At 39.1% G+C, this 16,780-nt stretch overlaps 2 protein-coding genes across 2 annotated transcripts in view; one reads left to right on the forward strand and one right to left on the reverse strand.

Moving 5' to 3' along the window:
* The first annotated feature begins 2,086 nt into the window (after positions 1–2,086).
* On the forward strand, positions 2,087–3,031 carry LOC103581569 (olfactory receptor 502). The gene has a single exon (XM_008563371.1). It carries the CDS (start codon positions 2,087–2,089, stop codon positions 3,029–3,031), a length of 945 nt encoding a protein of 314 aa, XP_008561593.1.
* A 12,969-nt stretch (positions 3,032–16,000) lies between these two features.
* LOC103581570 (olfactory receptor 502-like) overlaps positions 16,001–16,780 on the reverse strand; it is a 1,755-nt gene continuing 975 nt past the window's right edge. The window contains exon 2 of the mRNA XM_008563372.1: positions 16,001–16,780. Coding sequence (XP_008561594.1) covers positions 16,040–16,780 — 741 coding nt within the window. The 3' untranslated portion in view covers positions 16,001–16,039.

Here is a 16,780-nt window from a genome sequence, read left to right on the forward strand (position 1 = left end):
CAAATGCTGGCAAAGATGTGGAGAAAGGGGAACCCTCATACACTGTTGGTGGGACTGTAAATTGGTGGAGCAATTATGGAAAATGGTATGGAAATTCCTAAAACAACTACAGATAGAACTGCCATACAATACAGCAATTCCACTGCTTGGTATTTACCCAAAGGAATGGAAATCATCATGTTGAAGGGATACCTGCCCTCTCATGTTTATTGCAGCTCTATTTACAATGGCCAAGTTATGGAACCAATCTAAATGTCCATCGATGGATGACTGGATAAGGCAAATATGGTATATAGACACAATGGAATACTATTCTGCCATAAAAAGAATGAAATTCTGCCATTTGCACCAACATAGATGAACTTAGAGAATACCATGTTAAGTGAAATAAGCCAGGCACAGAAAAAGAAATACCACATGTCCTCATTCATAAGTGGGAGCTGAAAAAATAAACAAATAAATAAAAAGAAAGAAAGATACAACAAAGGAATTGGTAAAGGTGTCCCTTTACCAATGTAAAATCCATTACATTGTATAATGTTGAATATACTAATTATCCTGATTTGAGTATCACATATTTCATACAAGTATTGACATTCAACTCCATACCCCACTGATATGTACAGTCAACTATGTTACAAATAAAAAGCACACCAACACCTAAAAAAATTGATCACTTGAGAATAGACAGACTCTTCAATATTATTTGTATTTGTGTGAGTTAAACTTCTTAATATTCACTTGAGAATGTGATAATGATCCTTGTACTTTTGAATTCACAGTTGAATCTCTAGAATACTCAGAGATTTATCCCCAAAGGAGAACAATAATAAAAGCTAGCATGGCTGCTGTATAAAAACAATGATTTGGAATTTATTACTGTAACAAGAATACTTTCTTATTTCAAGAGGTAAGATTATGGCTTTTATTAGTGAATATTATGTGTTGGTTGTCATTTAAGACAACTTTATTCTCTAAAGTTACATGTGTACTCATAAGCCATAGTTGATAGAGTAGATGTAACCAAGCTGTCAGTTAGCAGGTAACTTTAGCTGAATTTAATTCCCACCATCAATTTAGTGTGAATGAACAGGCATAATTCAATTTATCAAGATTCCTCATTTATCTACCCATGAGAACAGAAACTTGCATGGTTTTTCAACACTATCTATATTTGACATTCAGCCGTAATGCTAACAAATTCAGTAACTTTGAGATTCGTTGGGAACTTACTGTTAGTAAATACCTCATGGAAAAATCTATTTTTTTGTATTGGTCTGAATACTGTAGTATCACAGGCGCCCAGAAATGTAGAATGAAGACAAAGATATAAAGCCAGAAAAGTTGGAGAAGAAGGTGGAACTGTCCACTANTAGAATGAAGACAAAGATATAAAGCCAGAAAAGTTGGAGAAGAAGGTGGAACTGTCCACTAGCTAGGTAACCTGGGTAAATGCCTTAACTTTTTGTACTGAAACTTGACACAGCTGTATGCTATGTTCAAATTAATATTTCATTCTACATTACTTCAGTTAGGAAACGTTGTTACGTTAGGGGATGATTTGATTGTTTTGAATAAATGTAGTGTAATTAAGTCCTGAGTATTAATTAGGGACAATTTTGCAATAGTGATTACATTGATATTTCAAACTACTTAATATAATATTGTAATTAAAATATTGAATGATTCCTTACACAAAAATACAGTCATGTGCCTAATAATGAATTTTCAGTTAATGAAGGACCTCATATAGAATGTTGGGCCCATAAGATTATAGGTATGTAGCAGGATATTCATCTAGGTTTGGGTGAGTACACTCTATGATGTTTGTACAATTTTGAAATCACCTGACAATGCCTTTCTCAGATCAGATCATATGTCTGTGGTTGAGTGAGTCATGAATGTATGTAAATAATGGGACTCTAAAATAAAAATGATAATTTTTAGTTCAAACTTAACTTGAGTGATATATTTGTTTATAATAACTTCCATGTATATATCAATAAAAATAAAATCATCAAATATATAACTTCTTTAATATACTGTCTTCATCTCAGGTTCGTTTTGGTATCAGCTTCATTGTCTCATGGATTCCCTGGTGAATGGGAACCACACTGCAATGACTGGGTTCATTTTATTGGGCTTAACAGATGATCCAGTCCTTCGAGTCATCCTCTTCGTGATCATCCTATGCATCTACCTGGTGACCTTATCTGGCAATCTCAGCACAATCATTCTTATCAGAATCTCTTCTCAGCTGCATCATCCTATGTATTTTTTTCTGAGCCACTTGGCTTTTGCTGACATAGGCTATTCATCTTCTGTCACACCCAATATGCTTGTAAACTTCCTGGTGGAGAGAAATACAATCTCTTATAGTGGATGTGCCATCCAGCTTGGTTCAACCGTTTTCTTCGGGACAGTTGAGTGCTTCCTTCTGGCTGCCATGGCATATGATCGCTTTGTGGCAATCTGCAACCCGCTGCTTTATTCAACCAAAATGTCCACACAAACCTGTGTCCAGTTACTTGCAGGGGCTTACATGGCTGGTTTTCTCAATGCTATCTCCTACACTATTTCCTTCTTTTGTTTGTTCTTCTGTGGACCAAATCGAGTCAATCATTTTTTCTGTGATTTTGCTCCTTTACTTCGACTCTCCTGTTCTGATGTCAGTGTCCCTGCAACTGTTTCTGCATTTTCTGTTGGCTCCATTGTCGTGGTCACAGTGTTTGTCATAGCCGTCTCGTACATCTACATCCTCATCACCATCCTGAAGATACGCTCTACTGAGGGGCGCCACAAGGCCTTCTCCACCTGCACCTCCCACCTCACTGCGGTCACTCTGTTCTATGGGACCATCACATTCATTTATGTGATGCCCGAGTCCAGCTACTCAACAGACCAGAACAAGGTGGTGTCTGTGTTCTACACGGTGGTGATTCCCATGTTGAACCCCCTCATCTACAGTCTCAGGAACAAGGAGATTAAGGGAGCTCTGAAGACAGAGCTTGGTAGAAAAATATTTTCTTAGTGACATCTTTATTTTTGTAGGATTTCATGTACCATCTCAAAATAATAAAAGGAAATTGAGTGCCTTTGGTTGAAATACGAGTGTACTTCAAAAAGTTCATGAAAAGGTTCATTTTATCTTTTAGTTTCATTTGCCCATGAATTTTTTTGTGGTACCCTTGTATATGTGTCCATATATAATTAACTGGTCTGGAGCTTTTTAGTATGGGTAGAAAGTGGATTTTTAGATATCAAGTAATAAATCAGAGTGCCATAGTTACTTCTAATAAACTTAAGCTAAATTTATAATTAGGAAAAACAGTTTAGTTCACATGAAAAAATACTCAATCTGGTGAAAATTTTTAAAAAATCACATTTATATTTATTTTTCAAAAGTAATTTTTGTTGTAAGTTGAGGTTACTATACTTCCAAATCATTAAGACTGTGTTCATTTTTTATCTGTCACCACTTTTTAAGTTTCATTTTTATTTATTTATTTTTTAAATTTTTTATTTATCATTATACAATGTAATTGATATTCTTGGCCCTTTACCAATTCCTCCCTTTCCCCTCTTCCTGTCCTCCTTCCCACCCCCATCAACATCATATCTGTTTTCTTCTCTTAAGAAGTTCAAGGAATTATTGTGATTGTTGTGTCTTTTTTTCTATTTATTTGTTTATTCATTTATTTATTTTTAGTAGCTCTCACAAATAAGTGAGAACATGCAGTATTTCTTTTTCTGTGCCTGGCTTATTTCACTTAACATGATTTTCTCTAAGTTCATCTATGTTGCACAAATGAGAGTATTTCATTTTTCTTTACAGCGGAGTAGTATTCCATTGTGTAGATATACGACATTTTCCTTATCCACTCATCTGATGATGGGCATTTAGGCTGGTTCCTACTCTTGGCTATTGTAAATAGAGCTTCATTAAACATGGGAGTACAGGTATCTCTTCGACATGATGATTTCCATTCCTTTGGGTATATACCCAGCAGTGGGATTGCTGGGTCATATGGCAGTTCTTTCTGTAGTTGTTTGAGAAACCTCCATACCATTTTCCATAATGGCTGCACCATTTCACAGTCCCACCAACGGTTTAGGAGGGTTCCCCTTCTCTGCATTTTCACCAGCATTTGTTATTCTCAGTCTTTTGGATATTAGCCAGACTAACTGGAATGAAGTGATATCTGAATGTCGTTCTGATTTGCATTTCCTGGATGCTGAGTGATGTTGAGCATTTTTTCATGTGTCTGTTGGCCATCCATATACCTTCCTGTGTTCAATTTCAACAGCAGTTTACCATGAAATGTATGTGATAATTGCAACTATGACTGTGTATATTTCAAGGGGAAATGGGAACAGAAAATAAAATTGCTAGAGATGTTTTTCTTGCAGTAAGTTTATCTGTTGGGGATTGGACTTTGTGGACCCATAAAATCCTGGTCTCTGTTTCTGGCCTCTGGATATAGGGGTCCCCAGAAAAGAAAGGATGAGATGCCCCTGACTAACCTGTGAATTCTTCTGTCAGGTCAAAAGAGGTAACTTCCTCTGTAGGAATGATCAGTATTTCTGAACTCTACAGGGACTGAGTGGAACAAACTCTTGGAGTGGCTTGTTCATGGTAAAACCCTCAATCTGCGAAGGAAGCCTGTTGGCACCGGACAGTTTATCCCCTGAAAATCTTAATTTACTGATAATTACTGCATTTCTTTCTTTCCCTGTCCTCTCTTCCACCCCCAAAATTGCTCCCCTTAGATAAGAGACACCATCGTTCAATTGATTTATTGATTCTGAAACCTGAGAGTAGTTTATTTCTCCTTCCTCCTTCACATTACTACATTCCATTGCAAAGTCCTGTATATCCTGAGTCTAATGTTTACCCATTGCTTCTCTTCATCTTCATTGTCATCACTTCTATTTCAAGCTGCCACCTATACATCTATATTACAATAGTGCCTTTGAGATGGTTAATGTTATGTGTAGAATTGGCTAGGCTATGGTGCCCAGTTGTTCGGTTGAATACCAAATCAGATATTGCTGTAATAGTATTTTTCTGATGTGGTTACCATTTAAATCAGTAGACTTCAACTAAAGCAGTTTGGCCTCCCTAATACGAATGGGCCTTCTGTAATTGGTTGAAGGTCTTAAGTGAAAAGCCTGAGGTCTCCCAAAGAGGAAGGAATTCTGCCTCCAGACCAGCATTGGGCTCTATATTGCAACATCATCTCTTGCTGGAATTTCCAATCTCCTCACCTGCCCTGTGGATTTCAGACTTGCCAGACCCTTATAATCATAGAATGAGCCAAATCCTTAAAATCTCTATTTCTTTCAGTCACTGTCTGTCTGTCTGTCTCTCTCTGCATCTCATTTATATCGATATGGACACACACGCGCGCGCGCGCGCGCACGCACGCACCATCCCCACACATACCCTCTTTGATTTGTTTCTCTGGAGAACCCTGACTAATAACCCCTAACCAGCTTTCCTCTTCCGTCTCTTACTCTCTTCTGTTTCTCCATACACGAACCATGTTCATAAATCTAAATAGATAAGTTCCCTAGTTTAATCCTCCAAAGATATTGAAATGATGCCAACAATTCTTAACATGGCTTACAAGGTACTGAATATGGCTCCAGTTTTAGTTCCGTCTTCACCACTCTCCTTCTTGGTCCTTCCTAATCACACAAACTGTAGGAACGAATCATTTGCTGATCCTTAAATCCTCAGAGAACACCTGTATTCTTTGCTGCCTAATATTAACCCAATTAATCCTCAAAATAACTATTAAGGTTTTTTTTTTTCAATCCTTAATTTACAGAGGATGAAAATGAGGCACATGAGGATATGCAAAAGATCAATATCACGAATATCCTCTTAATACTTTGACTACTTTTAAGGCATACATTCTCTGTGGAGGGGTGGACTGAAGGGTTCTTTGAGGACACTAGGGCACTTTTATTTGCATCTGACACATTCCTTTCTAAAAAAATCCTTTCCATTCAAAGTAAGTAGGGAGACTTCCACATCTGGATATGGCAGGATAATTTGTATTATACCAAGTTTCTGGCCCCCAATAAATGAAAAACTGGCAAGATATTTTTAAATGTTTGATGGCATTGAATTCTGGTTTCTTTGAAGATGGAGCCCCATTCCTTCCAGGACCTCCCTCTTGTTACTAAAAAACCCCTAGATGTAGCACAAGAAACAAGCACAGGATGACTGTGAAAGGCAGAACTATAAATAAGAAGAACTGCCTAGGGACTTTGGGATTTAAGAAATAACTTAGTGCTGAGTCCCTGGGTTTCCTTATCACTTCCGTATACCCTGGAGAGGAATCTGCAGAAGACTTTAACCAGAACCACCAACAGACTAAGATAAAAAAAGCTCCAAGAAAAGCCTGTATCTTAGTCAAAGAACTGGGAAAAGGGTGGCCTCAACAAAACAGACAACCTTTTAGCAATATTTACCCTACTCTAGACAAACAGCAATGTAAACATCATACTCTCTCTGTCCCCTGGGTTTTGGGGGAGCCAATCTGGGAGTTGACCTTCGCCCCATCCTCCCTCCAGGTCCCCTCCCAGGGTAGAGTCAGCGGGATCTGTGGGGAAATGAGCTTCCACTGTCACCTGGCAGGTACAAGATGTAATGAAATGGTGCTATTGTAAATGGAATTTTTAAAAAATTTATTTTGACATAGGTTGTTATCCTGTGAGTGCAACATATTTTTGTATGTTGATTTTGAATCCTGTAACCTTACTTTATTTATTTATGAGCTCTAAATTTTTTTGTTAAGTCTGTATGGTTTTCTACATATACGATAATGTCATCTACTAATTGGGATAATTATGCCCCTTTCTTTCTGATTTGGAGGGCTTTTATTTCTTTTTCATGTCTGATTGCTCCACCTAGGACTTGCAGTACTACATTCATAGAAGTGGTGACAGCAGGCACCCTTGTCTTGTTGCTGATTTTACAGAAAAAGATGTCAGCTTTTCACCATTGAGTCTGATAACTGTGGGCTTGTCATCCTCATATATGTCCTTCATTATGTTGAGGTACTTTTTTTCTGTATATAATTTGTTAAAAGTTTTTATCATGAAGGAATATTGAAATGTGTCAAACACTTTTTCATACTCTATTGAGATAACCATGTGATTTTTATCTTTCATTCTATTAATGTAGTTTATCATATTTATTGTTTTTTGTATGTTGAACCATTCTTGCATCCCAGGGAAAAATCCAACCTGATCACAGTGTATGATCCTTATAATGTGTTGTTTGGTTCATTTGTTAGTATCTTGTTGAGGATTTTTCATGTGTGTTCCTCAGGGTATTGATCTGTACTTTTTTTTTATTGTGCTGTCTTTGTCCTGCCTTAATATCAGCATAAATCTGGTTTCATAGGATAACTTTGGAAGTGTTCCCTCCTCTTCCATTTTTTGGAAGTTAAAAAATGGCATTAATTATTTTTAAGGGTTTTGTGGGATTCACCCCTAATGCCATGTGGTCCTGGGCTTTTCTTTCATAGGAGATATTTGATTACTGATTCCAGCTATTCACTCCATGTTCCTCTGTTCAGGTTTTCTTTTTTTATGTTCAGTCTAGGTAGATTGCATGCCTCTAGGAATTTATTTATTTTTTCTAGTTTATCCAATTTATTGGTGTGTAATTGTTCATATTTGTCTCTTATGAGTCTTTGTATTTCTGTGGTATCAGGTGTAATGTATCCTCTTTCATTTCTGATTTTATTTATTTATGTTTTCTCTCTCTTTTTTTGTTTAATCTAGCTGAGTTTATTAATTTTGTTTATCTTTTGAAAAAACCAACTCAATTTAGTAGATCTTTTTCTATTTTATTCTAATCTATATTTAAGTAATCTCTGTTCTGATTTTTATGTCCCTTTTCTACTTTCAATTTGTTTTTTTCTTCTTTTGCTTATTCCATGAGATATAACATTAAGTTACTTACTTGAAATTGTTTCAACTTATCGCTATAAACACTTCTCTTAGAACTGCTTTTGCTGCATCTCATACATTTTGAGATGTTGTCTTTGCACTTTCATTTGTCTCAAGATGTTTACTGATTTCCCTTTTGATTTCCGCTTTGATCTATGCGTTGTTCAGGAAGGTATTGTTTAGTTGGCACATATTTGTAATATTTTCCAATTTTCCTCCTGTTATTGATTTCTAGTTTGATAACAGTGTGGTAGTAAAAGAAGCTTGATATGATTTCAATTTTCTTAATTTTCTCAATACTTGCTTTCTTGTCTAATATAGAATCTACCCTAGAGAATGTTCCATGTGCACTTAAGAAAAATGTGTATTTTGCTGCTTTTAGATGAAATGTTCTGTGTATCCCTGTTAGTTCCATTGTTTCTCCTATTATTATATTGGTGTCTATTTTTCCCTTCGGTTCCATTTATGATTGCGTTATATATTTAAGTGCTGTGCTATTGGGTGCATATACATTTATATGTTATACCTTCCTGGTGAATTGATTCTTTTATCATTATATAATTTCCTTCTTTAGCCCTAGTGACAATTTTTTGCTTAAAGTCTATTTTTTCTAAAATACACTTGTCTATAATTGTTTTATTTATTTTCATTTATCATTTTTAAAAGAAAATATAATTTTATTAGTATTTTTTTACATTCTAGGATGTTGTGGAGCAGTTGGGAGGAAGGGGAGAGGGGAAAGGGGAAGGAAATATGATGGAAGAAGAAGGAAGGAGGAGGGGTGGGATTGAGGCCTGTGGCACCCCCTCATTCCCTCAGGGGAGACTGAGAGGTTCCAGTGGTGGCTTGGTCATTGCCAGGCTGGGTGCAGATGTCAGGCGGATGTGGCAAAAGCCTTCTCCCCACACCACCCTGGCTCAGGAACCTGGGGTGCTTCATGCAGCAACTCGGTGGTTGTTGCTGGGCTGGCTGTGGGTGTTGGGGTGGTGTGGCCGAGGCCTGAGGCCTGCCACCACCACAGCTCAGGAGAACCCAGGGTGCTTTCTGAGGCAGTTCAGTTGTCGTCACTGGGTTGCCTGTGAATGTTGGGAGTGTGTGTCCGAGGTCCTCATCCCCTTCCCTTGGGACTGGTTGCAGGTGTTTGGGGCATTGCTGAGGCCCCTGGCCCTCCCCCATTTCTGCCTTGGTAGCCCAAGGGACTTCTGGTCCTTCAAGGTGTTATAGGTGTTCTTTGATGAAATGAGACCTTTACTAGTTAATATCAAACTTTGTCTCTGGTTGTGGGTACTTTGTTTTCTCTTTATTTTCTACATTGGATTATTTGCTGTTTCTACCACTTAAACTCTGTGCTAGAACTAATTTGTTGACCTTTGCTTGTTTCTAAAGTGGGGGAATTTCCTGTGTGGACCAGTACTTGAGCTCTGTGGTTGAGCTAAATTGCTGCTTTGCTGCTGATTCCCTGGGCTAGGCTTTATGTGCAGCTCAGGTTTTAATGGTTGACCTTATAGGTACTTCCAGGTCTAGTGAAATCCAGTGCACCTGGGTTGTNCTCATTCCCTCAGGGGAGACTGAGGGGTTCCAGTGGTGGCTTGGTCATTGCCAGGCTGGGTGCAGATGTCAGGCAGATGTGGCAAAAGCCTTCTCCCCACACCACCCTGGCTCGGGAACCTGGGGTGCTTCATGCAGCAACTCGGTGGTTGTTGCTGGGCTGGCTGTGGGTGTTGGGGTGGTGTGGCCGAGGCCTGAGGCCTGCCACCACCACAGCTCAGGAGAACCCAGGGTGCTTTCTGAGGCAGTTTAGTTGTCGTCACTGGGTTGCCTGTGAATGTTGGGAGTATGTGTCCGAGGTCCTCATCCCCTTCCCTTGGGACTGGTTGCAGGTGTTTGGGGCATTGCTGAGGCCCCTGGCCCTCCCCCATTTCTGCCTTGGTAGCCCAAGGGACTTCTGGTCCTTCAAGGTGTTATAGGTGTTCTTTGGTGAAATGAGACCTTTACTAGTTAATATCAAACTTTGTCTCTGGTTGTGGGTACTTTGTTTTCTCTTTATTTTCTACATTGGATTATTTGCTGTTTCTACCACTTAAACTCTGTGCTAGAACTAATTTGTTGACCTTTGCTTGTTTCTAAAGTGGGGGAATTTCCTGTGTGGACCAGTACTTGAGCTCTGTGGTTGAGCTAAATTGCTGCTTTGCTGCTGATTCCCTGGGCTAGGCTTTATGTGCAGCTCAGGTTTTAAGGGTTGACCTTATAGGTACTTCCAGGTCTAGTGAAATCCAGTGCACCTGGGTTGTGTAGAAACTCTGGTCTTGGCCTGAGTCTTTTTATCAATCTGCACCCCATACAGTTCTCTATTCCTGACCAGTCTCCTCTGAGTGGTCCTGTGCTGATTAGGGTGCAGGTCAGCTGTCCTTTCTGTGCCCCAATGTTCCCCCAGTGGGCCTGTCTCCCCTACCACCCATGCTGCAAACACTTCCCATGGGACGGGCCTTGCATTGGTCCCTCCCGATGACTCTCCAGCCTCTGAGTGGCTTCTTCTTTTTTCAGTTGTTGTGGCTCCTCACTCCTATGTGGGTCCATGGGAGCTCTGTTAGTGGTCTTGCTGGCCTGGGGACCACCAAAGTCCTCTTCTCCCCTACAGCTTCCAAGCAACTTCATCCGAAGAGCACAGCTGCAGCTTTTGCCAGCTCCTGCTCTGTGCGCACTAGGGCCAGCCTTGAAGCAGCCAGAGCTCAAACGATTGGAGCAGTTCTTTCTTTCTCTCATAGTGGCTTCTCCTGCCTTCATGCACTCCGTTGGTCTCTCCTCCCCTTCCTCTGAGCTCTAGCTACCCCAGCTTGGCTGTTGTTGCTTTTTAATAGTTGTAAATAAGTTGATTTGTGAGAGAGAGTGACGCTGGGGAACGTCTATTCTGCCATCTTGACCAGAAGCCAAGAATAGACTTTAAGAAACCAAAGAGAAAACTGGGAAGAGCAGTTAAGAAGCTATTGCAAAAAAGCAAGAGGTGAAAGTTGCATATAATTTTTTGCCAGCTACTGAAATAACTTCCAAACTGCCTCAAATACTGATCTTACTCAAACTGTTTCTGCCTCTTGTTACCATAGAGATTTATTTAGGAAATTCATATCCAATCATGTCACTCCTCAGTTAAAACCCTTCGGAGATTCCTCCTTGTATCTTTAGATACAATTAGATGCAATTCCTTATTTTTTTCAGTTGTTGTGGCTCCTCACTCCTATGTGGGTCCATGGGAGCTCTGTTAGTGGTCTTGCTGGCCTGGGGGCCGCCAAGGCCTTGTTCACCCTGCTGCCTCCAAGCAACTTCATGCAAAGGGCTCAGCTGTGGCTTTTTCCAGCTCCTGCTCCATGCACTCAGCAGCTCCAGACTGGAAGCAGCCAGGGCTCAAAATGGTCAGAGTGGTTTCTTTCTTCCTCTCATCGTGGCTTCTCCTGCATTCATGCACTCCATAGTCTTTCCTCCTCTTCTCCTGAGCTCCAGCAGCCCCAGCTTGGCTGTCATTGCTTTTTTATAGTTGTAAATTGGTTGATTTGTGGGAGAAGGTGACATTGGGGACCATCCATTCTGCCGTCTTGACTGGAAGTCTGTCTATAATTGGTTTTCTTAAAGTCTATTTTTTCTAATATAATTACGGCCACTCCTGCTCTCTTTTATTCACCATTTTCAGGGAATCTTTTTCCCCCGTCCCCTCACATTCAGCCTCTGTGTGTCCTTCAGTCTAAACTGGCATTTTTATATGCATCACATTGTTGGGTCATGGTTTTCATTCATTCAGCCACTCTATAGCCTTTGATTAAAGAGTTTAATATGTTTTCATTTAGAGTACTTATTGATAAGGAAAGATTTATTATTGTCATTTTATTTATTGTTTTCTGTTAGTCTTGTATATTTTTTGTTCATCTTTTCCTCTTGTGTTGTCTTCCTTGGTGTTTTGTTGATTTTTTGTATTGATACTCCTTGATTCCCTTCTCTTTTACTTTTGTGTAAATTCTATAGTTATATTCTTTGTGGTCACCATAGACCTTATATAAACTATCTTATAGTCATTTCAGCCTATTTTAAGCTAATAACATAAGTTCAATTATAAACAAAAGTTCAACACTTTTACTTCTCCCTTGTCCACACTTTATGTTATTGTTACCACCATTTACATCTATTCATACTGAGTATCTAGTCACATATTTTTAGTCATAATTATTTTTGAATACTTTTGCCTTTAACTTTTATATTAGAATTAAGTGATTTATCGACCACCGTTATAGTATTAGAGTATTCTATATTTGTCTCTATATTTACTTTTACCTCTTTCTCATGCCATCATGTTGATGTTTAGCATCCTTTCATTTCAAGCTGAAGAACTACCTTTAGCATTTCTTGTAAGGCTGGTATCAACATTTCTATTCTGGGTACAAATTTATGTCTCGTATATTTTTGAAGGAAAATTTGATGAGCATAGTATACTTGGTTGGCAGGTTCTTTTTCTTGCAGCACTTTGAATATATCATGGCATTGCTAGTTTGGATAGTAAAACGTTGTGAACAGCAACATGTCCAAAAACACTAATAACTGGGAAGAGAACAACAAGACAAGGATGCCTGCTGTCACCACTTCCATCAACGTGGTGCTAGAAGCCCTAATGGAGCAATCAGACTTGAAAAAGAAATAAAAGCCATCCAAATCAGAAAGAAAAAGGCAAAATTATCCCTATTTGCAGATGACGTTATTGTTTATGAAGAAAACCCTACAGACTTAACAAAAAAATTTAGAGCTAATAAATATATAAAGAAAGGTTACAGGATTCATACTCAACATACAAAAATACATTGCACTCATTTGCAGGATAATGCCCTATGTCAAAATAATTTTTTAAAAAGTTTTTGAAACCCCATTTATAATAGCACCATTTCATTACATCTGTGGCTGTCAGGTGGTAGTGGAGGCTTGTTTCCCCACAAGACCTCGCTGACTCTTCCCTGGAGGAGTAATCAGACAGAGGGTGGGGTGAAGGTCAGCTCCCAGCTTGGCCCCATTGAAACCCAGCAAAGGAAGAGAATATGATTTTTACATTGGTGTTAGTCTAGAGTAGGGTGAATATTGCTAAAGGGTGAATATTGCTGTATTGTTAAGACCACCCTTTTCCCAGTTCTTTGCCTAAGATACAGGCTTTCATTGGAGCTTTTTTTTAATTTTCTCTCTGGTTGGAGGCTTCTGCAGCATCCACTCCAGGATAAGTGAACAGCAACATGTCCAAAAACACTAATAACTGGGAAGAGAACAACAAGACAAGGATGCCTGCTGTCACCACTTCCATCAACGTGGTGCTAGAAGCCCTAATGGAGCAATCAGACTTGAAAAAGAAATAAAAGCCATCCAAATCAGAAAGAAAGAGGCAAAATTATCCCTATTTGAAGATGACGTTATTGTTTTTTTTTTCTTTTTGTCTTTTTTTCATGACTGGTAACGGGATCGCAACCCTCAGTGTTGCGCCCGCACCGCACTCAACCAGTGAGCGGACCGGTCTCTATATGGGATCCGAACCCTCGGCGGGAGCACCGCCACACTCTACCGAGTGTGCCACCAGGCCGGCCCTGATGACGTTATTTTTTATGAAGTAAACCCTACAAACTTAACAAAAAATTTTAGAGCTAATAAATAAATAAAGTAAGGTTACAGGATTCAAAATCAACATGCAAAAATAAGTTGCACTCATTTACAGGATAATGCCCTATGTCAAAATAATTTTTTAAAAAGTTTTTGAAACCCCATTTATAATAGCACCATTTCATTACATCTGTGGCTGTCAGGTGGTAGTGGAGGCTTGTTTCCCCACAAGACCTCGCTGACTCTTCCCTGGAGGAGTAATCAGACAGAGGGTGGGGTGAAGGTCAGCTCCCAGCTTGGCCCCATTGAAACCCAGCAAAGGAAGAGAATATGATTTTTACATTGGTGTTAGTCTAGAGTAGGGTGAATATTGCTAAAGGTTTTCTGTTTTATTAAGACCACCCTTTCCCGAGTTCTTTGCCTGAGATACGTGCTTTCATTGGACCTTTTTTTTTTTTCTCGAGTCGGTTGGTTGGTGGTTCTGGTTGGAGGCTTCTGCAGCATCCACTCCAGGATAATGGAAGTGATAAGGAAACCCAGGGACTCACTGCTATTTTATTCCTCAAATCCCAAAGTCTCTAGGCAGTTCTTATTCATTCTACATTTCAGTGTCTTCCTGTGCTTGTTTGTCATGCTGCATGTAGGGGCTTTTTAGTAACAAGAGGGAGGTCCTGTAACGAATGGGACTCCATCTTCAAAGGAACAAGAAGTCAATGCCAACAAACATTTTATATGTTTATCCAGTTTCTTATTTATTTTTGACCAGCAAGTTGGTATAACCCAAATTTTCCTGCCATATCTAGATGTGTAAATCTCCCTACTTACTTTGAACAGAAAGGAGTTTTTAGAAAGGAATGTGTCAGAGACAAATAAAAGTCCCCTGGTGTCCTCAAAGAACCCTTCACTCCACCCCTCCACAGAGAATGTATGCCTCGAAAGAAGTCAAAGTATTAAGAGGACATATGTGACCTTGATCTTTTGCTTAACCTTTTGTGCCTTGTTTACATCCAATGTAATACAAGAATTGGGGAAAAAAAAAGCTTAACAGAGTTATATTGAGAATTAATTGGGTTAATACTGGTAAATCACTGATTTACAAGTGCTTAGAATGTAGTAAACAATGTGGTATTCTTAGCTGCTATTTAAAATACTTTTCATACTGCTACTACTACTATTATGAACATTTGACTTCTAAATCTTCTAACTCTCCAACCAAACAAATACGTAAGGGAAAAATTATTCAGTAGGATGTGATAAAAAATCTTTTAGTACGCTAGGCCAGATCTTATTTGCCAATCTGGGTTGTGCTAATGTCAAGGGAGTGGCACAGATGTGGTGGGTATGGGTTTGCGTAAATGCCTAAGTTGCAAGAGGACCTGATCTGAACATTCAATCACTTGACTCAGGCTGAAACATTCAACCAGTCAGTGGCCAGGATGCAAAATCAGCAGAGTCAGTGAGTGGTTCAAGCGAGAACAAAAGCTTCGTTTAGCCATCATTAATTCACTAATTTATTAATTTTTTTCTTTCCTTCACTTCACTTATGCATTTGTGATTACTATGTTCCAAGATCTGTGTGAAAATTAAGTACACAGGGGAAGAGGAAAAACATTGTAGCTATCTATAGGAAGCTTCCAGCATTGTGGCAGAAGCAAATATTGAATATGTAACTACAGTGCACTGAGTATTTTTATGAAAATTCACAGGGTTTTATTGGAGGATAATGGATGTACCAAATGTGGCTTGAAGCCTCAAGAAGATTTCCTAGATGTTGGGAAACAACATCTACATTGGTACATATCCCATAAGTATGTGTTAACCAGGTGCGGGGAAAAACTGTACGTACAGGTATATTGAGCATTCTCAAGAGAATACACAAGGTTCTGCAGCATGGATAACAGGTGTACCTGAATTGGCCTGAAGCCTCAAGAACGCTTCGTAGAGGATAGGAAACGACATTCAGGTTAATACTGTAGCATAAGTAAGCGTTACCCAGGTGCATTACTGTCTGGTTCCACTTTGTCATTTCCTCTCAGAACGGACTCAATCACAACTACAATTATCACAAACATTTCAAGATAAGCTGCTGCTGAAAATGGACATAGTCTTAAAGGTTTAGGAGTACAGTGACCTCAGCTTATATCAAAGAACTACTTTTGAAAATATATGAATGCACTCTAAAAAGAATATTCAGCATGCAAAGTATTTCATGTAAAACAATTTGTTTTTCTTAGTTATAAATTTAACTTAATTTTATTTAAGGCTAATAACTAATTAGGGGCCTTTAATTGACTATTGAATATCTGAAAATCCACTTCCTACATAAGCTAAAAAGCTCCAAACTGGATAATTATAGGTGAACGGATATATTTCAACCACAAGTACTCAATTTTCTTTGTTATTACATCTATAGGATATTATTACATGAAATCCTACAAAAATAGAGATGTCACTAAGAAAATATTTTTCTGCCAAGCTCTCTCTTCAGAGCCCCCTTAATTTCCTTGTTCCTGAGACTGTAGATGAGGGGATTCAACATGGGAATCACCACCGTGTACAACACAGACACCACCTTGTTCTGGTCTGTTGAGTAGCTGGACTCGGGCATCACATAAATGAATGTGATGGTCCCATAGAACAGAGTGACCGCAGTGAGGTGGGAGGTGCAGGTGGAAAAGGCCTTGTGGCGCCCCTCGGTGGAGCGCATCTTCAGGATGGTGATGAGGATGTAGATGTAGGAGACAGCTATGACAAACACTGTGACCACAACAATGGAACCAGCAGTAAATGAGGGGACAATTGCTGAGACGCTGACATCAGAACAGGAGAGTCGAAGTAAAGGAGCAAAATCACAGAAAAAATGATTCACTTGATTTGGTCCACAGAAGAATACAGAATAGAAGGAAAAAGTGTAGGAGATAGCATTGAGAAAACCACCTATGTAAGCCACTGCAAGTAACTGGACACAAACTTCTGTGGACATTTTAGTTGAATAAAGCAATGGGTTGCAGATTGCCACAAAGCGATCATATGCCATGGCAGCCAGAAGGAAGCATTCGACTGTCCCAAAGAAAGCAGTTGAACCAAGCTGGATGGCACATCCAATATAGGAGATTGTCTGTCTCTCCACCAGGAAGTTTACAAGCATATTGGGTGTGACAGAAGATGAATAGCCTATGTCAGCAAAAGCCAA

Source organism: Galeopterus variegatus, unplaced genomic scaffold (genome assembly GCF_000696425.1).
Source record: "Galeopterus variegatus unplaced genomic scaffold, G_variegatus-3.0.2 Scaffold13389, whole genome shotgun sequence".
NCBI classification, from domain to species: Eukaryota; Metazoa; Chordata; class Mammalia; order Dermoptera; family Cynocephalidae; genus Galeopterus; species Galeopterus variegatus.

Excerpts from the sequence above, each read along its gene's own strand:
- LOC103581569 (XM_008563371.1), top strand. The coding sequence starts at position 2,087 with ATGGATTCCCTGGTGAATGGGAACCACACTGCAATGACTGGGTTCATT.